Below are 26,308 nucleotides of genomic sequence, written 5' to 3'. Positions count from 1 at the left end.
TGCTGCAGCACCATGAGCGGTGCTGCAGCACTGCAGGCAATGCTGCAGCACCATGAGCGGTGCTGCAGCACCATGAGCGATACTGTGGCACCATGAGCGGTGCTGCAGCACTGCGGGCAATGCTCCAGCACCGTGAGCAATGCTGCGGCACTACGAGCACTGCTGCGGCACCATGAACGGTGCTGTGACGCGGAGGTGCTGCCTGCACTCGGCAGGAAGCGCAGGGCCCCACGGCGCCCTGCACACGGAGGAAGTGGGGAGGAATAAGCCGAGTGTGTCAGAAACACGATTACAATCAATCAGCTCTGTCACACAGAGGAGACAATCATCAGGATTTCAGCTTTGCTTATCCTTTAGCTTGAGATCCATGCATCCCTGCTCGTACCTTTGCTGACCCTCACTCTGGACTGAGGCGCTGGTGTGTGGTGCACTGCTCTGCAGTCCAAAAATGGACCTACCTGCAGCATGAGAGCAGAAACAGTTCCTGTCTTTGTGAACCAGAAGGAAATTTCTGGCCACAGGCGGTCACCCACCCTCTGTGGTCAGAGCAGCAGCAAGGGAAGGGCCACGGGTCAGCTCAGGGGTTCCTGTGCTATCTGGGTACTTATTACAACAGCCAAAACAAACGGCAGGTAGGAGGATAGCTCTAAGGAAAAAAGCAAAAGAGCCAAAACTTTCAAAATAAATTTGAATGCATACCCTCAAATTTGTTGGCTCCTGGCACAGAAACCTTACCAAGAGGGGAACTCAGCACCAAATCTGATTTTAAAGCAGCAGATCACCCGGGGTGAAGCTTTGCAGAACTGACCAGGTTCCCTTGTCATTTTGGAATGCCATTCCGTGTCCTGGGGATGCCACAGCCCGGGGCCGGGTTCGTGCCACCCTGTGCTCACACGATGAGCTCGAGGGCTCTCGGGCAGGAAGTCGGGCTTGGAGCGGCGCCGATGCTCTGTGCAGGCCCTGGGCTCCGCCGGGGACTCAATCCCCATGTTTATGTTTCTCGAGGTCCCGATCCCCGTGTTTACGCTTCTCACTGCTCTCAGAGCAATTGCAGGTTTCATCCTCGCCTCTCGGTGCCGACGTGTGCCCTTCTCTCCCGCAGCACGCGCAGGGCAGCACTTCCAGCCCATCCTTCTGGGTCTGGCCCTCAATTCTTGCTTCTCCGTGATGGGAGCCACGAAGGGGAGCGAATCCTCAGCGCCAGCACCAGTGCTGCCCTCCGTGCCGGGAGGTGCCTGCACCAACGCGGGGAAGTGCAGGAACCGCCGCCTGGAGCCCTGGCGAGGCGCCAGGGCAAGGGGGTGTGAAGCACGAGTTCTTCAGAGCGTAGCGGCTCTGTGGTGAGAGCTGTGCCGGTGTGGGGCATGGCAAAATAAGCAGATTTTGCTGCGTGCGGAGCCTCGCTCAGCCCTCGGCGCCGCGAGCCGCGCAGAGCAGCGCTGGGGACCTCGCGAAGGGATCTGCGCGCGCTGGCGTCACGAGGCCCCTTCCGTGCGCAGCGCCGGGCAGCGCGCGGCTTCCTGCGCCGAGCGCGGCGCTGCCGGCCCCGGCACCATGTCCCTGCGGAGGCTGGCGCCGCAGCCGCTGGACAACCGCGGCGCTCCTGCGCTGGCCGGCACGGCTGCGACGCTGCCGCGCGCGCACAGGCAGGTACGTGCACCCATGGGAGCAGGCAGGTACGTGCACCCTGCCACCAGCCCCACCGCCCGCTCCTTGCACATGGGCAAGCTGCGGAGCTTCCAGAGCGATTTGAGGCTTTGCTGTGGAGCCGGGCGGGCTGGGGGCAGCTCTTGCTTGATTTCAGGGTGTGAGAGGGGCTTCTGCAGCGCGGATTTAGCACTGCGTGTTTTGGACTCTGTCGAGGTCCCTAGCACAGCGTTACCGGAGCGCCCAGCGTGCCCGGGAGCGGCCCAGGAGCGGCGCTGCCCTCGGCGCTTCTGCCCACGACGTGCCCGTGCGCTCTCGCTGCACTGCCTCTCAGTTTGCAGCTGTGCCCTGAGTCTAAGAGGCTCTTGCTACCCGCGTGTTCCTTCAGAACTGAGCTTCCTTTGGTGTAGGGGCCTCCTTGGACTTTGGCATGAACCTGCCATGAGCTATTTCCACCTAGATTTTGAGTATTTTGGTAGAAGAAATGCTGCCGGATTACTTGTTCCTTTTGTCTTTGTTTGCCATGCAGCAGGTAGGAAGTCTCCACTTAAAGCCAGGCAAAACTCACTTTTGTGGTTGCTATAAATGTCAGCTAAGCAGCAGCGACTTCTGTCTGCTCGTGTAGCCGGAAGCAGCCGAAATAGCAAATGTTTGCAACACTATAAACAGATTATTTCCAGGAAACCTGCGCACCGCAGGTTCTGCTGTGCACGGCGGTGGCAGCAGCAGGAGGGCGGCGCGGAGGCAGACGGGGCCGCGCCGGGGATGCGGGATGAGCTGCTGCCGGGGCAGCCACGGCGCGGGGCAGGCGGGAGCTGCGGCTCTTGTTCCCGGTGCGCAGTTGGGACCACGTTCGTGCTGTGCCAGAGCCTGTGCTCCTGCTGTGCTGGGGTCACACTTGCCAGGCATGGACGGCTGTGCTGAGCGCGCCGTGCTCGGCTGTGTCTGCGCTCCCTGCCCGTGCACACACATGTGTCGGTGTCTCACGGGCAGCTGTGCTGCGGTTCGGCACCGTCACCGCCCTGCGCGCTCTTTGTCATAGCGCCCGGCTCTGCACAGCTGTTCGCGGCAGCATTGCCCCGCTGGCCTGGGCCGGGGAGGAGCAGTGTTTGGCGCTGGTCCTGCCGCTCCGGAGCGCTCCCGGGCTCGCTCCTGCTCCTGCCTGGGGAGCGCGCGAGCTGGCCGAGGGGCAGCGCCGCTGCCCTCACTGCAGTGCGGGCGCTCGTGCTCTGCCCACAGTGCGGCACGGGATCGGGTGTGCCATGCCACAGATTTATTGGGGAAAAGTACCAGGAAGTCAAGGTCTTAGCATGGCAGAAACAAGGTTTTGGATTCTGGACCCTGCAGGGCCCAAGGTGCTGCCTCCTGTGCCCTCAGAGCGCAGGAATTTTCTTAAGGCCACACTTCCTGCCTTGCCACTTCTGAACAGGTCCAAAGAAATTAAATCTCCAGTGGTTCTTTGGGAAGAGTTCCAGTCAGAAAGATTTTCTGGGTATTCAGCCTCAAATTTTCTGCCTGTTCTCATGCATTTTTTTCACAGTAGCCTCTTTCATCACCCTCGATAGCCTCTTCCTGCCTCCAGATCTGATATTGCTGCAAGTGTCTCTGCTTATGCTGCAGATCTCTCTCGACATCAGTGTTGTTGAGTTTGCAGAAGCTGCTTGTGAAGGTGTCACATTAGCACCTTGGCCCAGAGCCGCACGCCCACCGCGTCGTTTCACGTTGGCTGGCACGCCAACAGCCGAGCCGTCCCGCTGGGCTGGCTCCTCGGGGACCCCCGGCCTCTGACCTGCTCTGCTCTCTGATTGCAGCTCGGCCTGAGCCGCTCCAGCTCCCTGGGGGACTCCTCGACTCCACAAAGGTACCGAGATCTTCCTCTCCTTCAGCGCTGCTGCTCGTGCCCCTCGACAGGCAGGAGAGGCTGCATATTCAGAACAGGCTTTCCTGGGAAACGTGGTCTAGGGAATGGTTGGAGTTCAGCAGCCCTAGAGGGGCGACGAGGCTGGGCAAAGAGCCAGGGTCGGCCGGTGCCCCGTGCCCGGGATGCGAGTGACATTTTAAGGTGTTGCATGAAAAGGGAAATGGGCATTTGGGCTGTATTAGCGCGTGCCAATAACTGCTAGTGCAGGCAGCGGCCACCGAGGGGACGGGATCGTTGTCCTTAGAAATGAACAGTGCAAGAAGTGGGATGCCCAGCGTTTACATGCACTTTTGTGTGTTTTCCTTACAGACACATAGTCGCTATCCTCAAAGAAGATAAAGAGACATTTGGATTTGAAATTCAGGTAGGACATAAATGATGAGTGGAGTCATTTGAATATAAAATATGGCACAGACTGTGTCACATCCTCAGTCATCCTCGGTCAAAATGAGGTGAAGTCTGCGCTAGGCAGAGAGGGGCAGCAGCTCGCCAGGAAGTGCCCAAAGGAAGGTGGGGGTAGGTGCGAATAGATGTGAATATTAACTAGCATGATCCAGCCATTATTATCCAAGGGATATCCATTATCCCTTTAAATTCCGCTTGCAGACTCTGCAGGTGTTTCCTGTGAAATGCTTTTCCTGGAGGGAGTTTGCAGTCCCTGCGCTGGGCGGTGCTGTGCAGACACGTCCCCTGCAGCGTCACCATCCTGGCCCCAGAGCCCTCACAGGCACCCAGGGAACCCGGCGCCGTAGCTGAAACACCGCAAATGCTTGAATATTTTGGGAAAAAAATGACATGCAGAAATATTTTCATAACCACATAGGTCAAAAAATTCTCTCCAAAAATACCTTATGGTAGTATTTTTTTATTGCTTTTAAAATAAACACAAATATCTATTTTAGAAGTAGATTCACAGTCCTTTTTTTAAATAAATAACTGTCAACTTGCCTTTTTTTTGAGTGAATCATAAATTGTCTGTTGCATATAGAGGTCGTTAAACTATCAAATAAGAAAACCAAAATCTGATTAGAAGAAATAAAAATTATAATTTTAGTTCTGTAGATTTTTCTCACAGAGGTGTATTGCAGATGAAGAGGCCTGTTAAATCTCCCTTGATAGAGTTTATAGATACAACATGCAGATGACAAGAGCCTGTTGCTTTTCAACAACACCGATACTACAGATTGTGCTGGTGTTGCTTCCACACGGTGAGAACAAACCGCTGCCGTTTTCGGGGCTGGCTGGTTGTGAGAAGCATCCCAGGACTCCTGCTAAATGACTGCTGGCCTCAGCTGGAGCCCGGACCTGACGGAGCGCTGCAGCTCGCCTGAGCACGTGTATTCCCTGCCTGTTATCTGCGTGCAAAGACAGCATGATGACAGCTTTGCAAAACAGCTGGTGGTGAGATAGAAACACCATCATCATCAGCAGCAGCATCATATATAGGAGTAGCCGTTCTGGGCTGTTCTTGAGGAAGCAGTAGACATGTTAGCCAAGTCTGCGAGAGCAGCAGCTGCTCCCATCCTGCCAGCACGTAGGTGCCTTCCCCCCGCTCCTTCTCCTTTGCATTTTCAAAGCATTTACCTGTGTGGGTGCACAAAGGGAAAATGCTGTTTTCAGTGAAATTAGCGTATTAGGAAAGCTTAACTTTTTCAAATTTGATTCTGTGATTAATAAGGGGGTAAGTGTTCAGCTCATGAATAGCAGAGAGCTTTCAGAAATGAAAATAATTGAGTCAATTATTGGGCTTTTGTATAAACTGACAGGACAGATTTTCACTCTTTGTGACGTTTCCTGATTAACAAGGGTTGTTCTTGGTATATTTTCTTCCTGAATGTACATTCACCGTGAACGTTTTGCTAGAAAGCCTAGGCCATGAAGAGGCAGTGTTTTTCTGGTATTATTTAGAAGTTATAATTTCAAGACTATAATTTCAATACTATAATTTACATTTAGGCAAACCAGAATAAGATGAAGTGAAACTTTAGGTCTACCACCCGCAGGGAGCTCTTGAAAATCACAGTGATGACTGAATACCAGAGTTTCTCTCATTTTACTGATCCTTCTAGTAGTTCCCATTTTGAGGTGGAGTTTGACGCAAGACTGATGCGGTGTCGCCCCGGATCTGCCTGGTCTTTGCAGACCAGGGTCTCACCGCAGCATCTCTCTCCCCTCACTTTAGCCCCCTGTAAGTAAAGCTCTTTAACAGTGTCTGCTCATCCACAGTCCATGGTGAGAAGAAGCTGAGCAGACCTGAGAGGACATCCCCAGGTACAGCCTGGGTGACTAGACACCCCCTTTCAGGTGGCTGAGGCTGGGAGTGATGGATCCCGTCCACTTGTCTGGTTAGTGTCACTCGAGCTGCTCTGAGCGTTCAGTACGTGAGACCCACTAGCGTGAAACAGGGTGAAACAGGGAAGTGAGACATGCTGCTCTGAACGTGCAGTGCAGAAGCCTTGCACTTCACTTGCCTCTCTTAGCTCAGCTGAAAGTTTTGCTCTTGGTCTAATCTGAAATCTCTTTATCCCCATAAACTCTGAAGTCACCCCGATCTTCATCCCTGTTTGTTCCATGTTGACTGAGAAAATGTGGGAATCTGACACTTCTTCTTATATCTGAGGTAGATTTGTCCATCTTAGACTTCCAGGACCTTTAACTTCAGTCATCCTGTCTTTGCAGCTGGTACAGATCAGCTTTCATTTTCTACTTATTTTACTTATTTTTTACTTATATTTTTAAATACATGTCACAGTTGATAATCGGATGTTGGATTTTAAATAGAATTATTTAATACATATTCAAATCTATAAATCAAGAATAAAAAGCACTTTTTTTCAGGAGGGATGAGAGATAGACATGTAGATAATGAGTTCAAGAGACCAGAAGGACAAAAGTAGCTTCAGTTTTTCTTGCTCTTTAGTCATCCCCATTAACTAATATCGCTTGCAATACCCAATGACCTGCACAGCGTTTACAGTGCGCAGGAGTCTCTTCTGGCAAGCTTGGCTTGTGCCCTGCTGTGTTTTGACTGGGAAGCTCAAGTGTCATTCCAATTATAGTAGGAGCGAAAAAGTAACCCATGCTCATAGATGATATTCTTGACTGTAGTTGCTGAGTTTCTATAAAGAATAAAACAATATATTGGGCAGTCAATTTTAGTGCCTGCTGTTCTCTATCATGAGAGTTTAGTTTCTAATTGTTAGGTTGTAAACTTTCGATGTTCTCATTTTTATGGTAGCATACCCTGCACATCACAGGCTTGTCTAAAGCAGTGTAAAAGCACCACGAAATCAAATTAGGCTGTATGACAGTATTTTAATTTTTAACATCGTCACGGCTTTTATATTGACGACATTGTCACTTTGGTATTCACAGACCACCAGATTTCCTCACCAGAATGATTACTCCCTGGAGCTGTGCACTTGTGTCTGCAAAATTCAAGAGGAAAGTCCTGCCTATCTTTCTGGCCTGCAGATCGGTAACTATTCACGTTTTGCCTCTGCGGGTGGCTGCATTCTGCCTTTCTGCCGGAGAACGCTCTGGAGAGTGAGGGCAGGCTGCGTGTGCTGAAGAAGCTGATCTGGCCTCTGCTTAACCCTGCCAGGTGATATCCTTGCCAACGTCAACGGAGTGAACACTGACGGCTTCAGTCACAAGCAGATAGTGGACCTGATAAAGTCTTCAGGGAATTATTTAAGGTGGGCATCTCGGCGTGCACTGCTCTCAGCTGGTCCGCGCTGCGGGAAGCCCGAGGTGCCGTGCCGCGCAGCGGTGCCGGTGCCGTCCTGAGCACCAGAGCCGGGTGTTCTGGCCGTGCAGCCCAGGCTCCCGTTTCAAGGGGATGGGAGACCCTGAGCGGAGCTGCTCGGGGCGCTGCGGCTCCTTGGGCGCCCTGCACCCCGGCGGGCCCGTCCCGCTGGGAGCTGAGTCCTGCCGCAGAGCTCGCCGCAGGGCGTGCGCTGCTCCCTCCTGCTGATCCCGCATTCCCCCTCCTCTCCTGGCTCATTTCTAGAAATTAACCCGTACTTTCTCCTCCTCTCTCTCATTTTTTTTTTCAGTTTCTCTTGTCCACCCCCTCATTTTTGGAAATTTGCAGGGTACTTTGACTTGCACAAGTTACGCTGAGGACAGTGGCTTGCAGGGTGCTGATGCACATGGGGCATCGCATGGGGCTGTGCAAGCTCCAAGAGCAGTGCAGAAAACACCCAGATAACTTCTCTGTGCTCTGCCACTGGCGATGTTTGCTCTTTGCAGACTGGAGACCGTCAATGAGGCCTTGCTTCTGAGGAAAATGGAGCTGGAGACGAAGCTGCAGCTACTGAAGGTAACGGAAGGAACGCGCTTGCATTCCGAGCAGGCTCTCACTGCTCATGGCCTCTGAACGGCAGGGCTAGGAAGGCCCCCAAACCTGGCATTTTCTGTCAAGTCAGAGGTTTTTCTGCCCTATCAGATGTGCAGAGCTTCCACAGATATTTTTCCTTCATGGGGGAAAAAAAACAAAGCTCACATTTGGGAAAATTTTGCAGGTTTCCTTATAATTTATTAAAAATCGTTGATAACTTTAACCTCTTTTTAAGTTTGGTCAGCTTAGAAGCTAGTTAGCATTTTAAGTAATGGCTGAGTTCAAACACCATTCAGTTTGCTTGGCACTCCGTGCCACGGCTATAGGAGCTCCAGGGAGCCGCGGCGGCGGCCGCCTGCCGCGCTGCTGTGGGGCTCCCGCGGTGCCGCCGAGTCCGCGCAGCTCTGGGATGCACGTGCTCCATTCCCGAGCGGCTAAAGCCTCGGCAGGCCCCGCGCTCGGAGCTGCCAGCCCCGGGATGGCTCTGCGCCCGCGCTGGGCGCCGGCGCGTTCCCGGCGGCGCGGTGCCCACCTGCCCTCTCTGTCCCCGTAGCAGGCCCTGCAGCAGCGGTGCGCCGAGCTCCGGGCCCTGCACTTGCAGGAGCAGCGGCTGCTGCATGGTAAGTGCTCGCTGCAGCGCGGGGCTGCGCGGAAACTCGCCCGCTCGAGGGCATCTCGAGCCAGGCTGTATCCTCATCTTCACTTTCGCTCTCCCCTGCTAGCGGGGTGCTGGGCTGGGCGCTGGGAAGGTTTCTGGGGCACAAATGAACTTGTGCTGCTCAGCGGCGTAGAGCAGAGGGGCTGAGCACCAGCCCTGGCACAAGAGCTCAGGCGGCTCGCAGGATTTCTTTTCCAATGCTCTTTTCAGACTTCAAAACCAAACAAAATCTCTTATTTGGGGATTGTCCTGGGAACGGCTTTAATTCTGCCGGGGCGGGAAGTTAGGAGCTCAGCTCCTGTGAGGGCAAAGAGCTGGGGTGCTGGGAGCAATGTTCCTGTCCTCCACGTCGGCTTTACGGAGGCTCTAGGCTCCTCCTTGTGCCCCACTGGTGGAGAGGCCACCAGGGAGAGGAGCAGACAGGAGACAGAATTGGGGACATGGACAAAGTCTCGGCCCCGTGTCTGTGGGTGTCCTTGGGAAGGCTGGTGCTGAGCTGGGGTGGCCGGTGCTGAGCTGGGGTGTCCGTGCTGGCATAGGCTGCCCCCCAAAGTGCCGTCCTGCCTCGCTGATCCAGGCTCGTGTCCGCAGGGGCCGGGAACGAGGAGGAGCCGCCGCAGTGGGACGGCTGCGTGCTGCCGGGGCCGGTGCTGCCGCGGGCGCCGCGCGGCTCCAGCGGGAGCAGCTCCCGCAGCCGCCTCAGCTGGATGACGCTGGACAGCGAGGACGGCTCCTGTGCCGGCGGCGCCTTCGAGGACTCGGCGGCCGAGAGCCTGAGCCGGCAGTCGAGCGTGGACGACGACTGCGTGTTCCCGCGGGACGGCGCCGGCGCCGCGCGCGGCCCCTCGCTGCGCAGGAACCGCAGCATCAGCGTGGCCAGCAGCGGCTCCCTGTCCCCGCTCTGGGAGGGCACCGGCAGCACGCTCCACTTTGGGACGCTCCCGCGGAAAAGCAGGAGACCCAGTGTCCGCAAGCAGCTGCTGAAGTTCATCCCAGGCCTGCACCGAGCCGTGGAGGAGGAGCAGAGCCGGGTCTGAGGCTGCGCGCATCGCCTTCGGTGCCAGGGCCGGTGCACAAGCTTGCGGTGAGCCTGCGAGCACGAGCCTTGCAGCACAACCCACAATACTGGAAATGCTCCAGCTTTATTTTAGTTACTCTTAATCACAACATACTGTGGACCTCTTATTACTTAACTTGAAAAATGTGTAACTCTGAAACGTGAAGAACCTTGGCAAAACTTTCTTAGCATGTTTAGTATTAATAATAGTTTTTTATTCTACGCAAAAGTTATAGCTATTTATTTCCAGTTACTGAAGTCCTGGTCTTCAAAAGTCTTCAATAAAGCAAGTGCTTCTAGCTGAGGTGGTGGAAAGCCCCATGAGACACAGAGCGGATGCAGAGAGGCCCCGAGAGCAGCATCACCGCTGCCGGTGGCAGCCGCGACGCAACCGCCGCACGGAGCTGCTCGCACCCGGCACGCGGCACGGCACGGGCTCACCAGCAGTTCGGCAGGGCTGAGAAGATGCCTGTGGCCATACAGTGATCTACATGTCCAGGTCTGGTAAATTTGATCTCTGTAAGGTTAAAGAAGTTATCATCTCAGATGATGGTTCTGCAGGAATGAGCAGAGCTGTTTTGCTTCTGGATGCAGTGACACATCCAGGGGAACTCCGCGCAGAATCACATCTCCTGTAGTGTGAAAGGCTGCAGGAAGCACCGGTGCTGGTAGCTGGGTTGTTCCGCAGAAAAGATAATTAACTCTTTACATTTCTCCAACAACAGAGATTTCAGGAAGTGAAGATTAAATTGATAGTTTATGTGAAATAATTTAATAAGTATGGGTATAAACGTGAAGCAAATGAGGTATTTTATTTCCCCATCATGCAAAACAGAAATAGGTTGTTAGTGTAGATCACATAAGGTAATTGTATTTTCCAAATACAATTGAAAAAAATGTAAATCTATTTAGCTGCTTGCCCTTTGTGACTCATCTTCCTTTCGACTGAAAATAGGCAGTTATTTACAATTCAGATATGGCTGTGACAGGATTTCCGAGTCTCTTCAGAAACCTCAAAATAAAACCAATGCCCTTCCTTGGAGATGCACCCCAAATAAGAGCAACCTGACCCCAACACTTTTCTAGCCAGTAAATGCTGCTGAACGAGCAGCATCTGTGTTGGCTCCTGTAATGTTTCGTAAAGAGATTAAGTAGGTCACAGGAGAGCAGTTCTGTGGAAGAGCTGCTGGGAATCACAGCTCCCCGCTCCACTCCCACCAGTGCCTGAGGTTATCAGCCTGGTGTCCAAAGGGACCTCCAGCCAGAGCGGGGATGTTTCCGCTGGGCTTGGGGAAGCCCTCCTCCCCAGGGCTCCTCCGAGAGCCCTCCTCCCTGGGCAGCATCCCGGGGGAGCGGAGCAGCTCTGCATGGCCAGGCCTTTGGGCAGGCGGGTGGTGGGAGCCGTGCGGAGGACGTGCGTCGGGACCACAGAGCCTGCAGGGAGCCGAGGAGGGTGCGGGAGCGTGTCGGGAGGGACGGCAGGGCCGCCGTGCGCAGGGCTGCGAGTGCAAACAGGATGTGGCACCGGCGGTGCCGCGCCGGGGGTGACTGCTGGGAATGCTGTAGGACGTGGGAACCACGTTGTCTTCAAGGCTCTGTTATCCTGCAAAACTGTTTCCCCCCCGCAAGTCCTGCAGTCCTGCCAGCTACCAGGTGACTAGAGGTTCTGCACTTCACCACTCGGCCTCACGGTTCTGCACGTTCTTGGGTTTGCTCCATCTCGGTTTGGCTCAGCAGGGGCAGCCCTCCTTCCGGTGACCACTTTTGTGCCACTTTCGGGGATCGCTGCTTTTTCCTCTGCCTTGGTGCTTGCGCGTGTTTGCTAATTTCTGCTTTCGCACCAGAAGGGTGATTTCGTTTCCCTTCTTGTGCAGCAGCTCTGACATGTCCCGCGTGTCGCAGGCAGCTGCACCTCTCGGGTGCACATGCTGGGTGCCGCTGCGGGTGCACATGCTGGGTGCCGCTGCGGGTGCACACACTGGGTGCCGCTGCTTCGCTCGCTCCGCATGCACGCTCTGCTGCGCTGCCACTGCCGCCGCGGGGCTGCGTGCGGGCGCGTGCGCTGCGTGGCAACGTGCCGGCCACAATGTGGTCCCCTAAGAGCCCGGCCAGCAGGTCCGGAGCAGGGGGATGCTCGGGGACACTGCCCACTGCGATGCCTACACGTGGGATATGGCCTGCCAAGCGGGAATGCGCTCGAGGGGCACTGGGAATAGCTCAGGAATAAGGAGGGTGCGGTGGGAACAGCAGATGGTCATTCCCAGCCTGCGGCAGAGACCCAGCTGCTCTCCAGAGGCACCGGAGCTGCTTTCAATGTGCTGCCACTTGCTTCTCTTGGATGAACTCTTCCAACCATTACCCCAAACCCGTTTTCCTAATAGTGTAAGGTTGTTGATTTTAAGATGGTCAGAAATGATCAGAAGGGTTTGGGTCTGCTGAATGACACAAGTTCACCCAAGTGTGTCTGGTGCTGCCATGCGGCTGGTGCAGGTGCTCTTGAGCACAGTGCCCGGCCCCGTGGGCGCAGGGACGGGCTGTCACCACGTGTCACTTTAGCGTTAGGTTTTGACGCTCCTGCCCCTCCTCGGGGCCGAGTCCCCGCGGGCACTTCGCTGCAGGGTCATGGCAAGTGCTGCTGCAGGACACGCGCGGAGCACCGGGCCCTGCCGGGGGGACTTCATCCCGGCACAAGTACCACGTGGAGCCCCTGTCCGAGCGCGGCGTTCTGGGGTGAGCTGCACATAAACCCCACGGGGAATGTTAAGCTGGTTACGAGGAAGTCACGTTGCAGCAGCCGTCACCCTGCGCGGATTAAAGCCTTGGGACCAGCGTTGTCCCCACGGCAGGGCACGACACAAAGAGCCCTTGTGTCCCACGCACAAGACCTGCCTGTCCCGCGGGGGACCCGCGGGGGCGGCACAAAAGCGCCCTCGCGCAGCCCGTTTGTTTATGCAAATCCCAATGGGGCCGCTAATTGCGCAAGGGGACGAGCCGGGGCGGCGCTGAGCGGAGCAGCCGGCACCTCGCACCGGCACGAGCGGAGCCGCTCGCTGCCCATTGCCAGGGGAGAATCCCGGGGAAAAGCGAGCGGCGCCTCCCCCATCCCCATCCCTGTCCCCGAGGAGGCGCGAGCCCCGCGGCCGCCGTGCTCATGGCCGACGACGTCCCCAGCGGAGCCCGCGCGCTCGAGTGCAACGGGACCGCCAGCACCGTCATCAGCATCATCGACCAAATGGCGATCCCCGCCGGGCCGGGCGCACGCGCCGACAGCGTGGCCGGCCCCGCGCCCGGCAAACCAGCGCAGGAGAGATGCGGAAGCGCCGCGGCCGAGACCACAACGTGCAGCAACTCAGGTGGGGAGAGGCGGGGTGAAGGTAAGGTGCAATGCTGGTCCCTACTCCGTATCGGGCAGAAAAACTGCTATTTAAAGTACTGCAAAAAACAGTGTGTTCCATGTGCTACTGCAAATAGTCGCAGCAAGGTCCCCAAATCCTTCAGTTAGGGACAACTTTGTCCTGGCAATTACAGAAATGAAAAGAAAAGCAGGTGACTAAAGAAACGGGCTATTTTTTCATCTGTTCTGAAAATGAGCTGCCTGTATGAAAGGGCTGAAAGGCAGTCCTTGTCATTAATCATGCTGTGAGTCCAACCCTTGCGCTTTGTTCGCTGAAGGAAACCAAGAAGAAAACGATGCGACTCAAGCAGAGGGAGCAGCCGGGCTCCCTCCCCAGGACACGGCCGCCGCCGGGCAGCAATCCAAGGAAGGTAATGCCCGACGCTGCGTGATGGGAGCTTGGCCAGCCGTACGTTATGGTGCTCGGCGACCCATTGCCACGGAGGGTTGGGGACGGCTGCTGGTGCTGCTGCGGTTCCGGGCACGGCGCTGTGCAGGATCCGATTCCTCAGGCACAGTTAGAGCAGATATAGGCACTGGGCCATATATCACCACACGGAGAGCGGTGGCGCTTGGACTAGGAGAGCAAAGATCCCAGGGGCGCTTGTGCCGGGCACAGCAGGATATCAAGGCAGCTCCTGGGCCTTGGCAGGGTGGTCTGCGGTGCGGCCAACATTGTCACCATTGCGGCCTCGCAGCACAATGAGACCCATTGAGATCCTGTCCCTCTGCACCCACCGGCGCTTTATCTCCCAACTGCAGCCGGCTCGTTAGTACCCAGCCAATTGGGTCTAATTAGTGCTTAGGGCCCCACAGACAGAGCACTCAATAGCCTGTTTGTTGTGTCATTTAGAGCAGCGCTGCACAGTACCCTTCTGGGTGCAACCTGCCACCTCGGGACGTGGTGAGCGGGTGAGCGGTGCATCCCCAGGGTGCTGCGGTGAGCACGTCCCCCGGTGCCTGCAAACACCCCACGTGTCCCTGCTGCAGCAGCAGGGCCTGGGCTCCCAGCAGGACACAAGGGGAGCGGGAGTGCAGTGCATCCCTGCGGTTGCTCAGCCCGATGCTGCTGCTTGTGTTCTGCAGGGCTGGGCCCAGCGGGAGCTCCCGTGGGCGGCACGGAGCAGCCAGAGCCCAGGAGCACGGAGCCGGCCGGGGCGGGCTCGGAGCAGAGCCCGGCAGCAGGAGCCTCCACGCTGGAGGCCGAGGAGCACCTGGGGGATGAAGTGTGGCCGGACGAGGAGGAGGAGGAGCAGGAGGAGGAGGACACTGAGGAGGATGAAGTCCAGTTGATAGAGATCAAGAAGGAGAACAGTGAGGAGTCTCGCATGCAGAAGCAGGAAAATGGCAAGGAGGCTTCTCCCCCGGGCAGCCCCACCTGCAACTCCCAGCCCGAGAAGCCCGGGGAGCCACCGGGTGCCGGGAAGAAAAATGACATCTCTAGACACAGCTATTCCCGATACAACACAATCTCCTACCGGAAGATCAGGAAAGGAAACACCAAGCAGCGAATCGATGAGTTTGAATCTATGATGCACCTATAGACTGAGCTCAGAGTTTCCTGAACAAGCTAAAAGTTCACCTTGGTTTTGGTCCTCCTCCCGACATCTCTTCCCACAACACGCAGCTGCCGCTGCACCTTCCGAGCCTGATTTCATAACACAGCGTGCAAATTTAACTGCCGCCTTCCACCCTGGTGCCAGGTAAACCCACACCCTGGCACAGGAAATAAATAACGAGTTTGCTATGTTTAATGCCATTGATTCCCGTTGATGCTTCCGTCCCCGCCGGCGCTTGCAGCCGGGTTGCACGGTGCGCGTCGTGCACTCGGCTGCAGCCGCGGTGCGGCCGGCGCGCGGGCAGCCCCGAGCAGCGGCCCTTGGCTCGCCACGTCTGCCTCCCAAACACCCTGCCGCAACTGCGCAAAAGCCCCCGAGGGGGCAGTCCGCCTGCTAAAACTGCACTAAATCTGCCAGACTAACAGGGAAGGGCTTGTTTTTCCCCAGCAGCCAACTGCGGATGACAAGAGCAGAGCAAGCACGCAGGGAGCGCGAGCAGCAGCGCGTGCCGGTGCGGCTCCTGTGCCCGCACCGCAGGCCCCACGCGGGCCCGGCGCTCGCGGTGCCGGTGCGGGGCGCGCGGCCGCTCCGCGCGCTCGGCTGGTACCGGGCGCCACGCTTTGCACCACGGCGGGTGCAGGGTCCTGCTCTCGCACGGGTTCTCCTCCTTTTGTGGCAGGAAACTTTGCAGATACATTTGTCAAAGCAAGAAGAGTCTTGAGCAAGATTTGTTTTCATGTCATCTGAATACAACCGATCTTCATTAAAAAAAAACAAAATTGTGTAACTGCAATGTTATTGATAAAGTCTTTTTTAGATGTCTTCCAGAAAGATTTGTCCCAAATGGAGCAGGTTTGTGAATGTCACCCAGAAAGAGCAGAAAGGGGAAGCTGTGAGCAGCCGAGGGGGAGCAGGGATCGGACACAGGTGGAGCTGGAGCAGTGGTGGCATCCCCAGCCCAGGGGCTGTTTCCATTCCTGGCTTTGCACTCCCAGCTGCACGCCGTGTTATTTTGACTGTGTGCTGGCGCGCGGGCTGCGCGGCCAGGAGCGAGGGCGGCGCGCATTGTACGGGCATTGTCCTTGGCGGCGGGCGTGTGCCAGGCGCCGCCGGCGGCAGCGCACACTGCCCGCTTGTTCCGCAGCCGCGGCTCTGCCCGCCGCGCGGCCCGCGCCGGGGCACCGGCTCCTCAAAGGCGGCAGTATCTGCTGAGCCGGGTGGCTTGCGCAGGGGGAGCTGCACCGCGCTCCTGAGTCTGCATCCCGCCAAAGCCAGGGGGAAAGCGCCAGGAAAGGGCTGCAGGTAGGGTAGCAGAGTTAACACAGGCACGCCGTGGAAAAGGCTTCCTGTAATGCCATTTGTTCTCAGTTTTTCCAAATTGTTATTACTATTTTTTTTGGAAACAGGCCAAGCAGGACCCCAGCCGTAGCCACTGGTCCAGGGCCCGGGCTCCCCTTGGCATTTCCCCGGTCGCGGGGCTGCCCAACTCCCGGCATGCGCCTCCCCCGCGCCCGCTCCGTGGGAAGCAGGCTGGGAACTCAGACACAAGCACCCCTGCTGATGATGGGAGACAGCCCCGAGATGGGAAAGTGCCTGCTGATAAGAGCTCCTGGTGCTGAGGAACATCCCAGCAATGGGAAATCCCGGTGATGGGAAACTCGGCAATGGGAAACCTCTCCTTGATGGGAAACGCTCCTGGGTGCGATGGCTCCCCTGCAGCTCCATCCCTGGAGAGGGCAGGGGAGGGGTGGCTCCTCGGGGGCACTGCCACAGGCGAGCATGTTCCAGCCAGCGCACAGCAAACGCTGAAGAGCTGCCCGCGGGACAGCACGGACACTGCGCCCTGGTGCCAGCCTGGTGCCGCGAGCCTGCTCTGCTCAATGCGAGCGTGCAGGCAGGGCATGGTGCTGCAGCGGTGACGTGCAGCGGCTGTGCCCACGCCGGGTGCTCGTCTCTCTGCTTGCGCCGCTGCAGCGGGTGCGCATGGGCACATTTGAGTGTACGTGGAGCTGTACAGAGACCGGCTGTGCTCTGCAGGCCTGCCGGGCGCGTAGCGGCCCCCACGGCCTTGCACAGGTGCTGAGTGACGCCTCGGGCTCACGGTGCAACACCCAACGGGAAATCCAGGCCTGGTGCAGCAGCAGGAGGGAGCTGTGGTGCGAGGAGCGGTGCTGCCTGCGGCAGGGAGCGGTGCCGCCGTCGCTCTCGTGGTGCCGCTCCACGGGCGGCCCTGGGCCGCTGCGCTCAGTCCACGTGGTAGTTGGCAAAGCGCCACTTCTGCTGGGGGCTGTGCGGGTCGCAGGCGGCCAGGCGCGGGGCCGGGCGCGCGGTCAGGCAGGCGGCCGGGCCCTGCTGCTCCGCCACCACGTGCTCCGTCTGCGGGGAGAGCCGTGAGCGCCCGGGGGCAGCAGAACCGCGAGCCCGCGCACGGCCGCGAGGTCCTCGCCTCCCAGCGCCGCCCCTGCGAGCAGACCCCATAGCTCTGGGGTGTTCACGTGGCCAGGGAACCGGCCGCCCTTCCTCGGAAGGGCCCATCGCACCCGTCAGCTCGGCCAGCTGCGGCTCGAGCGAGCCCAGCCGGCGACAGACCAAGGGACTCGCACTGCTGACCAGCCTCTATGTGCCCCATCCTTGGGGAAGGCTTGGAGCTTCCTACGGCCACTGTCTGCCCAAGGCCGACACTCATGCACAACTGGCTCGCCTGCTTTTCTCAGCACCAGCAACACAAGTGCCCCTGCTCCTCCTTTTCTGTGTTTTGTTCCAAAATCCAGTTTGCAAGTCAATAACTAGTAAGTAACCTCCAGGGAAGGGCTAGGGGCTCACTCCGCATAAGCCCAGGATTTTGGCTACCAGCATTGGGCAAACGCCAAGCCTTGGGAGCAACCCCTGTCCCTAGCGACCCCCTGGCCCTAGCGAGCCCCTTTCCTGGGCAGGTCCCAGGCCATAGTGACCCCCTGGCTCCAGCAAGTCCCCGGCCCTAGCGAGCCCCTTCCTTGAGCAAGTCCCAGACCCCAGCGAGTTCCTGGCCCGGCCTCTGGACACGCCGCCTGCAGCCACTCACCAGATCAGGGTGCCGGGCGGCCAGCGACATGTGCAGCCACTTGAGGCGGGGGTTGCGGTCGTCGCAGGGCTGCAGCGCCAGGGCCGTGCCGGCCGGCGCCACGCACGCATCCCCGTGCTGCAGCAGCCTCAGCCACGTGTAGTTGAAGTGCTGCTTCTGCAGAGAGGCAGGAGAGAGCGTCGCTGCTGCGCGTCCCGGTAGCATGCACGGCTGCACTGCATGCACAGCCGTGCAGCCCAATACCCTCCTTCCCGCTTGCGTGCTGCTGCACATCAGTGTGCAAAGGCTGCATTGCATGCACGGCTCTGCAGTTCACCTCCCTTCCCGCCCGTGTGGACCTGTGCAGCTGCCCTGGACCACTAGACACCCCGCTCTGGGTTAGGGTGGCAGCTGCTTCATGCAGGTCTGCAGCAGCCGTCCCCAGCGCTGCTCTGCATCTCCCGGCGCACCAGGCAGGATGGCAGCAGCGGCGGGGCCGGCCAGGGCAGCGGCTGCGCCGCGCCGGGCACCCCATGGCGCTGGAGACGCGGCACCCGGCTGACTTACCACGCTGCTGTCGTCGCAGGTCTCCAAGGCGAGCGTGCCGTTCTCCACGGCGAGGCACTGCGACGTGCCCATGTTGACCAGCTAGGAAAGAGCACCAGAGTGGACGTGAGGAACAGGAAGGCAAGACACGCACCCAGTTTCAGGCAGGAGAGGCTGTCAGGCCACCATCAGCCGGCTGGGGTCCCAGGAGAGCGAGCAGCGCTGCCCGCTTGGCTGAAGGAAGCAGAGACATCCCCACGCCTCGGCACGCCGCAGGAGGGCTTGTGGAGCGCACACGGATGCTGCGCATGGGCGCTCAGTGCCTCGTGCCTCATCTTCTTCCTCGTGGTTGCTTGATGCCTGCCCCCAAGGGGGAATGCAGCCGTGCCCCCCAAAGCAGGCAGCCTTGCAGGGGGCATCACCGCTAAGCTCATTTTAACCAAACTGCTGCTCTCTCGCACAGGTAGGGTAAAGAGCGCGTGGCCAAACACCCGCAGCGGGTGGCTCATGTGGCCGGATGGGCACCCGGGGCAGCTGGGCACACGACACGATCACCGATCACCGAGCTGGAGGTGCCAGGCTGAGCTGGGCCGGCCTCCCCGGGCTCCCGGCCCGAACCCTGCAGCGACGTCCCGCAGCCGGGGCGGCTCCGCGCGTCCCCGGGGCCCGCGGCTCCCTCGGCGCGTCCCGGCGCAGCCCGGCACTGGGCAGCGGGAGGGCCGGCTGCCCGCGGCCCTGCACGCGGCCGCTCCTGTTCCTCTCCAGAACCGCTCAACGGTTTATCCACTAATCCCGGGAATAAATATGCTATTCAGAAAATAGCTCTCAAATAACTCTCGTCAATGCTGGAACTCACATAGCTTGCTGAAAACCAGATTTTCTGCCCTATTAAGCCTTGAGAATAGGCATGAAAGAGGGATTCAGGTGGCCTGAGGCGAGGCAAAGAAAATCTTCAAAGTTTTTGTAAATGCAAATCTTTAAAGTTTGGCTGAAACATTTGTACTTATATGAGGTCTTAGTGCTGAGCTTGATGTTTACTTTTATTCTGACTGAAATGGGAGAGCTACTTGGAACTGAAAAAGCAAGTATTTCTCAGGAAAGTTTCTTTTTTTCCTGATGTTCTCAGAAATATAACTGCTAGTTGCTTTCAGAAAACCATCACTGAAGCTGCTGTCCCACCGAAGCCTTGGACTAGCTTCTGTGTGTTCTCCAAAGGGAAGCTGGGCCACGGGGTTGCTGCGGGAGCAGCCCTGGTTGATGGTGCTCATGCCAACCTCTGCTTGGAGCCACGGGCTCTGCAGAAGTGGAACCAAACGTGATCTCCAGTGCCCAGGTGCAGCTCCTGGAAGCTTTCTCACCTGGACCCACCGCATCTCCAAGCGGCAGCATCCTCCTCCCTTGGTTGCCAAGCTCCTGCCCAACACACCTGTGGTGCTCGTGAAGCGCTAATTGCAGCCGGGCAGCCGAGCCCAGGTTCCCTCCACGCCGCCCCTCGGCTGGCGAGTGGCCTCAAAGGACATGGCGACGGCTGCGCTGCTCCTTGGTTAGGGAGTTGATCCCAGCCCGGCCCCACTCCCCGCCTGCGCTGCTCCGCCAGCCCCTTCCTCCGGGCGCTGCTCCGGCTGCCACGCGGCCGGGATGGCACAGAGCTGCCCTGGCTCCTGCCACCGCTGCAGCCTCACTGCAGCCTCGCACGCTGGTTCCTGCAGCGGCAAATGGAGTGTGCTAAGCTGGGCGCCTCTCCTGGGCAGGGCGTCCTGGGTTCCTGAACGCTCTGAGAAGCGCCCGACTCTGCCTAGGCCATGGTCAGGACACACATTTTGTTCCCGGTTCCTTCGTTTCTCAATAGGGGTGAAGTGACCTGCACACAGGCAGCGCAGCGGTACGGATGAGCCCAGTGCAGGGCACAGCCTGGCGAGGGGCACGGCACAAGAAGCAGTGCCTGGATGGCTTGGTGCAGCAGAGCTGCGCTGAGCGGGCTTTCCGGCTGCGCTTTGCCGGCATCGGAATCGTGCGGAGACTCCCTGGTGCTTGGCTGGCGGGAAAGCAGGCGCACGGCCCGCGCTGCGCAGCGCAGGGACATGGATTTCTGCTGCGCTCTAGTGGCCATGCACCCCCGGTGCACGAAATCCTCCGGCCGCGCTGTCCTCCGCACCGCACCGTGTGCGCCCAGCGCTGGGAATCCCAGCGGAGAAGGAGCGCGTCAATCCTGCAGCGGTGACAGAGCCATGTGGAGCCCAGGGACCGTGCTCTGCCCTGCAGCGGGGAGAGCTACTGTGTCCTGCACGAGCCAGCTGCATCTGGGACGCTCAGCAGGTTCCTTGATGGACATGTCTCCTGGAACTGTCACTTTTGTCTTTATAAAAATACTGGGAAGTGTAGACCATGATGCATTCAATATTCAGAAATGTTACCAAATATGAATTTGAAAAGGAATAGAGAAACACCATTCAGAGAGATGCTTTCCCAGTGCAGAAACAGTGTGGAAAGCCTCGTCTGTAGAAAGGGTACGTATTGGTTCAAGGGACCAAGGGAAGCAGCACAACCACGGGCCTCCTGCCCCCCAGAGCAGTGCCGAGCACACGACTATCCGAATGCTGCCAGATTGCAGCTAGCCACGGAAGCACACGCAAGTGAGCAAGAGCAAGCCCAGTCACCACCTGGGTACCTACCAGCCCGCTAGACCTGACCAGGGGAGCTTCCAGGTCCGGGTAGACGTTCTCCAGGTACCACTTGAAGCTTTTGCATTGAAGCTTCTTCCGCAGCTCCATCTGCTGCGTCAGGTTGCCGACATCCAGGTTTTTCAGGATGAGGTGGTAAGCGTGTCCATAGAACAAGTCTTTGTACTCGTCCAACCAGACCTCCGCCACGCGAGCCAAGTTCCGCTCCACTGTGCTTATCCGGTCCTTAGGGAAGGAGTAGGGGTTGTCGTTCCTGAAAATGTGCCCAACTCTGGAGCACGGAATGATCTCAACTTCTCCTCCACACATCCAGACCTGGAAAAGAGACACTGCTCTGACGGACATGCCAGCCGACGATGCGCTGCGGTGCCTGTGCACCCAATTCTGCGACACGGCCTGGCTTTTGGCTCGCGCGTGGCCCTCGCCGCGCTCATGTGCACCCCTGCATCTCAGACACCAAGCAAGACGCTCGCCCCGCGCTCCGGGCACTGCCAGCCCGGGCCCGTGCCTGCCCGCACGAAGGGGCTGTCCGGGACCACCTACCTTGAAGGAAAGCTCCATGTTCTCACCTCCCCAAACCTCCAGCCCCGGGTCGTACGTCCCCAGTTCAAAGAAATACCTCCTGTCGATGGAGAACAAGCCACCTGCCATGACCGGGCACCTGCGAAGAGACACCCAGGTTTGCATGTGGGAGACAGGAGCACAGGGTTGTTGGGGAAGAGGCTGGTGACGAGGCAGAGGAGCCCATCCCTGGGGTGAAACTCGGTGCTTTCTAAAGCCCCGAGACCTTTAGAAAGGCCAGGAACTGCAACACACAAGCACATACCGCACGGAGCAGCGCTGGCCCTGCTGACAGGGCTGCCCAAGGGGCTGGGCGCCTCGGCAGCTGTGGTGCCAGCAAACCAAGTGGTTGGTTCCTGAGACTCTGAAATCCAGCTTTCTTACCTTATGACATCAGTGTCCTTCATTTTATTTTTCTCAATGACCTCTTGGGGAATCTGTCGCCATCCAAAATTCATTGGCCAAGTGAAAATCCCACGCTGGAAGTTATCCACCGTCATGTAGCTGGAGAGAGGAGAGACGGGCATGACTAGTGCTGAGCTGCGCTCCTGGCAGAAACGCTGGCCTCAGGGCATAGAGATGATGTAATTAGGGCAAGATTCTAACAGACTTCACGAGGAATCCTCTCCTCAGAGCCCCTAAGAGGTATCCCTGACACGCGGAGCTGCTGCAGCTGCTGGCAGGGCTCTTGACGGCTCACGCAGGGCCATCCCCGCGCGGCGTGCGAGGCAGGCGGGAGGCGCACGGAGGCCCACCTACCCCTTGTGCAGCTCTCGCTGGCAGCCCTACCTCATGTCCTTGTCGCTGATGACCTCGATGACGGGGCAGGGCACCTTGGCGCGGCTCAGGCGGACCCTCTCCAGAAGCGGCTCCAGCCAGCCCACGTTGCACTCCACGTGCGAGTCCAGGAAGGTCAGCACGTCACCTGCGGGCGAGGCGCGCGCATGGCCAGGCCCGGGCACGGGGGCTGCTCCTGGCGCCGCGCGATGCCCGGGGCAGCGTCTCGTGAAGCAGGGCCATGGGACGCTGGGCAAAAGAGCACGGCAGGGAACACGGCACCGTGCGCAAGGAAGGCGGTGCCGTGCGCGGGGAATGCGGCGCATCGGGGAACGCGGCGCCGCGCGCGGGGCCTCCCCTCACCTTTGGCCATCTCCGCCCCGGCCAGCCTGGCTCGGATCAGGCCGTGCCGCTCGCGCAGGCGAAGGATCCTCACCTTGGGGAACCGCGACATGTACTTGTCAAGCTTGCCCTTGAGGTAGCCTAGGGAGGAGGAGGAGGAGGCGGCAGTGAGGAGACCCCAAGGGCAGTCCGTGGCTGCTGGCAACCCCTGCTTCCCGTGGACGCTGTGTGATCCAAATCGGCGCATTCGGCAGCTGCTCAAAGGCCTTGAAACTGGTTTTTCTTCTTCGTGACACTGACTGCCATGACAATCTGGGTGCAAATCTTTTCCTCTGAGCAATTCCCACGTTTCTGAGGGGCTCCGGGGTGAGGGTTTGTGAGGCCTCAGCCCAACGCACAGCTGCCCCAGCACAGCTCTCATGCAGACTGTTTTAAAAGGAACAAGCAGAGCCTCCCTGCTTCTTGCACCCACTCTGCTGCTGGCCGCCAGCTCTCAGGACAGGCTCCAACGCTCACCCAGTACCGCACCTTCCCTGGGGCTAGAAAACTGCTTAGTTCTTAACCTGCCGAGGGCTGAGGCCAGCAGGGAGCAGAGGTTTCCCGTAAGCACCACGTCAACGCACAGCACGGGCCGGGTGCCCACGCAGCCGCCGCTTCTGCTGCGGCCCTGAGCCGCTCTGCTCGTGCGCACCCTGCTCCTGGCACCAGCTCCGGGGGAAAGTCCATGGCGACGGGCACAGGAGGGGAACAGGGACCCTCTGAGCAAGCGCCCAGCCCCAAGGCACCCTCAACACCCCCAGCAAAGGAAACGTGATCCCTTCCTGCTCTGCAGAACCCAATTACATGGAATTTAGTCTCAAGCGACCTGGGTTGGGTAAATGGGGAAGGGTTCCACCTGCCTTTGGAGCTGCAGTCGTCCACCAGGATGAGCTCGTGCAGGAGGTGCGGGGGCGAGCGGCTGAGCACGCTATGCACGGAGCGCAGCAGCGTGGACCACACCTCGTCCACGAAGCACATGATGACCGAGGTGGTGGGGAGGTCGTCGTGCACCCGCTGCTCCGAGCACCTGCAAGGGCACCGCCACGCTCACCACCTCGTGCCGAGACCGCGGCGAGCAGCCTGGGCCACCGCATCCCCTGCTGCACGGAACCCGACTCGGCAGCGGGAGAGCATCCATAAGGGGTTTGAAATGCACGGAAAGGGCTATTTCTGAAACAGGTTGCTGGATGGTGACCAAGCAGCACAGAGAGGACAGGTCTTGCTTTGTGCTTAACTCAAGGGGCAGAAGCTCCAGCATCCCAATTTCAGCAGGATGTGTTCATTTTCCACACCAAAAAACGCTCTTCTCATTTCAACCAGGGCTTTTGCCTGAGGGGACCCCAGAGGACCATTGCTCCCTCCTATCTCCCAGCGAGCTGAAGGCATGTAGATGTCTGCACAACTCCTGCCCTCAAAATACCGTATTTTATCCCATAATGCCCATAGATTTCTGGGGATTTCTTGCTCTCACTCATCCCTAAGTGGGAGCCTGAGAAAGGGGTTCCTTTCCTTCCCTGCCAGAGCCGATCTCTTACAGGTAGGGCCAGCAACCAACCCATCTGCTAATGCAGAACATTCACTGATGAGCGATGAGTCTAAACCACTATTCCTACAACACTACTTTCAGCAACAGGCAGGAAACAGATGTGCCCATCAGAGCGCACGGACACCCACTTCTTGTTTCACCAAGTGAGCTGGTGGTGGCAATGTTCATGGTAGGGGTGGCATTCTCTTAAATGCAAGAACTTCTTTTTCCCATTTTTAGCCTGAAAAAACAGGATTTCCAGGTAGAGACCAATGGGTCTCTTGTTGAACTGTAGCTAAAGACTTTACAAAAGTTGGAAGTTTGCCCTCCGCTACTTTGCTGGCTATATATACACACATACGTAGTCACATACAATACTATGCTACTACTCCTATATACTAAAGTTTCTCAGACACAGGTGAAGCATTTTGTGCGACATGGCTGGCGCTAAGCAGCCGCCGAGCCCGCGGAGGCCGCGCTGCCGCGCTCTGTGCGCTCCTCGCCCCATGGGCACCCTGCCACGAGCCGCTTTGTTTGGCCAGGGCGCTGCCCGCGCTGCGGCGGCGGCCGGATCTCCCTGCCCGGGGCCGTGACTCACATACCAGGAATCTCCCTCCCGGAGGCTGCGCTGCAGGTGGGTGCACAGGCGGATGCTCCCCAGCGCTCGCTGCTCTCCCAGCACCAGGAGAGCTCTGGTGACCAGTGGTGGACAGGGCACCTCTGTCTGCACCGCTCCCAACCTCCCCCGTGGTGGTCCCATGCCAGCAGCCCAGAGATGGAGCCCTTGGAGGGCCCTGCCCTCCTGCTCCATGTCGCCCTCGGCTTTTGCATGGCCACCATGGGCTCCTCGGTTGGGTTTTCGAAGCGCAAGCGGCAGCCAGCAGAACCGACCAGCACCAGCGGGTGCTGGGAGCAGCAGCCCCGCGCGGGCAGCGCGCAGGGACCTGCGCAGTGCCCAGGAGCCGGGCAGCGCCGCACCGGGCAGCAGCTCTTACCCAGCGGGCCGCGTGTCCGCGATGGCCCGGTCCACGGGGATCAGGTCGCTGAGGTAGACGTTGAAGTTTCCTTCCTTCCACCGACTCTTCGCTTCCTCCTGCTTCTCCGCGGGGACGGCCACAGCGTTCCCAAACTGCCCGGGGGCGCGGGGGTCCCGAGGCGCCAGCGTCACATCCACAGCCAGGACGCGGTGGGTGCCGAGGCCTCGTGGGGAACTGCGCAGGGTGCCCTGGGCAGCACTTACGTGCCAGGGACCGCCGGTTGGGGCGGCTCGCTGCGAGCTGCTGGCTACCAGCGTGCCCGCTGGCATGTCCTTGCTGGGCTGCTCTGGGTGCCGCTCCGTGGAGTTCCCCAGGGAGCCAGTGCCCGGCCTGGAGGCTGCCAGGAGCCCGTTTCTCACCCTGTCCTTGCTGATGCCGATGGAGGTGTTGCCAGCTACTGTGGCTGGGAAAGCGTGGGCCCTGGAGGCCACTGGGCTGCTGCTTTTCATCCCATCCTTGCGGATGCTGATGAAGGAGTTCCCTGGCACAGCAGCTAGGGAATTGCTGGTCCTGGGGGCCGCTGGGCTGCTGCTTCTCACCCCATCCTTGCCAATGGAGGGGTTTCCACGAGCAGTGGCTGGGGAATCGCTAGCTCCGGGTGTCACTGGCTTCTTGTTTCTCACCCCATTCTTGTGGATGCTGATGAAAGGCTTCCCAGGTGTCCTGGCTGGGGAACTGCGGGCCCTGGGGGCCGCTGGGCTGCTGCTTCTCACCTCCTCTTTGCCAGTGTGCACCAAGTTGTTCCCAGGCACCACGGCCAAGGAATCACTGGCCCTGGAGGTCACCAGGCTGCTCCTTCTCAGCCCGTCCTTGCCGATGCCGATGGAGGCATTCCCGGGAACAGCGGCTGGGGAATCACCACCTCTTGGGAGGGCTGGGCTGCTGCTTCTCACCCTGGCCTTCCTGAAGCGGATGAAAGGGTTTTTGGGTGCAGCAGCTGGGGATTTGGCGGCCACAGCTGCTGCTGACTGGGAAGCTGGGCCGTGGGCGCCCGTCACGCCGCCGTGCCCTGGCCAGCCCTGCTTTGCAGCCACCTCTGAGCCGGTGCCATCGTGCTGGGCACGTGCAACAGGTCCCGGCGGGTCCCCGCCGCGGTCCAGCGCCGCCGTGGGCCCGGCCCGAGCCGCCGCCGTCGAGGGGCCGCTCTCGGCGGCCGCTCCAGCCCCGGCTCCAGCAGCGGCC

The 26,308-nt window shown here is 58.8% G+C and overlaps 3 protein-coding genes across 3 annotated transcripts in view; 2 read left to right on the top strand and 1 right to left on the bottom strand.

The window, feature by feature from the left end:
* The first annotated feature begins 1,554 nt into the window (after positions 1 to 1,554).
* Positions 1,555 to 9,605, top strand: CYTIP (cytohesin 1 interacting protein). The gene is made up of 8 exons (XM_026038181.1): positions 1,555 to 1,650; positions 3,459 to 3,508; positions 3,878 to 3,932; positions 6,944 to 7,046; positions 7,173 to 7,266; positions 7,823 to 7,892; positions 8,464 to 8,530; positions 9,160 to 9,605. Exons 1-8 carry the CDS (start codon positions 1,555 to 1,557, stop codon positions 9,603 to 9,605), a joined length of 981 nt encoding a protein of 326 aa, XP_025893966.1.
* A 3,100-nt stretch (positions 9,606 to 12,705) lies between these two features.
* ERMN (ermin) lies at positions 12,706 to 14,818 on the top strand. Its single transcript, XM_026038179.1, has 3 exons — positions 12,706 to 12,978; positions 13,298 to 13,390; positions 14,106 to 14,818. Exons 1-3 carry the CDS (start codon positions 12,777 to 12,779, stop codon positions 14,561 to 14,563), a joined length of 753 nt encoding a protein of 250 aa, XP_025893964.1. The 5' UTR covers positions 12,706 to 12,776; the 3' UTR covers positions 14,564 to 14,818.
* A 2,004-nt stretch (positions 14,819 to 16,822) lies between these two features.
* GALNT5 (polypeptide N-acetylgalactosaminyltransferase 5) overlaps positions 16,823 to 26,308 on the bottom strand; it is a 42,459-nt gene continuing 32,973 nt past the window's right edge. The window contains exons 3-12 of the mRNA XM_026038178.1: positions 25,085 to 26,294; positions 23,425 to 23,591; positions 22,547 to 22,666; positions 22,196 to 22,331; positions 21,791 to 21,910; positions 21,389 to 21,506; positions 20,837 to 21,160; positions 18,186 to 18,266; positions 17,640 to 17,795; positions 16,823 to 16,954 (exon numbers count right to left, since the gene is read on the bottom strand). Of these exons, the coding sequence (XP_025893963.1) occupies positions 16,823 to 16,954; positions 17,640 to 17,795; positions 18,186 to 18,266; positions 20,837 to 21,160; positions 21,389 to 21,506; positions 21,791 to 21,910; positions 22,196 to 22,331; positions 22,547 to 22,666; positions 23,425 to 23,591; positions 25,085 to 26,294 (2,564 nt within the window). The remainder of the gene's footprint in view (positions 16,955 to 17,639; positions 17,796 to 18,185; positions 18,267 to 20,836; positions 21,161 to 21,388; positions 21,507 to 21,790; positions 21,911 to 22,195; positions 22,332 to 22,546; positions 22,667 to 23,424; positions 23,592 to 25,084; positions 26,295 to 26,308) is intronic.

This window comes from Nothoprocta perdicaria, unplaced genomic scaffold (assembly GCF_003342845.1).
Source record: "Nothoprocta perdicaria isolate Ctin4 unplaced genomic scaffold, notPer1 scaffold_203, whole genome shotgun sequence".
Lineage (NCBI taxonomy): Eukaryota > Metazoa > Chordata > Aves > Tinamiformes > Tinamidae > Nothoprocta > Nothoprocta perdicaria.
The sequence above is the reverse complement of the archived record's forward strand: the minus strand, read 5'-3'. Positions and strand labels throughout refer to the sequence as shown.

Bases quoted from the DNA above. Each gene is read 5' to 3' on its own strand.
- CYTIP (XM_026038181.1), top strand. From the start codon at position 1,555: ATGTCCCTGCGGAGGCTGGCGCCGCAGCCGCTGGACAACCGCGGCGCT. The intron at 3,509-3,877 runs GTACCGAGATCT...TTTTCCTTACAG, and splicing joins GACTCCTCGACTCCACAAAG to ACACATAGTCGCTATCCTCA. The intron at 3,933-6,943 runs GTAGGACATAAA...TGGTATTCACAG, and splicing joins CATTTGGATTTGAAATTCAG to ACCACCAGATTTCCTCACCA.
- ERMN (XM_026038179.1), top strand. From the start codon at position 12,777: ATGGCCGACGACGTCCCCAGCGGAGCCCGCGCGCTCGAGTGCAACGGG. The intron at 12,979-13,297 runs GTGGGGAGAGGC...TGTTCGCTGAAG, and splicing joins CACAACGTGCAGCAACTCAG to GAAACCAAGAAGAAAACGAT. The intron at 13,391-14,105 runs GTAATGCCCGAC...TGTGTTCTGCAG, and splicing joins CGGGCAGCAATCCAAGGAAG to GGCTGGGCCCAGCGGGAGCT.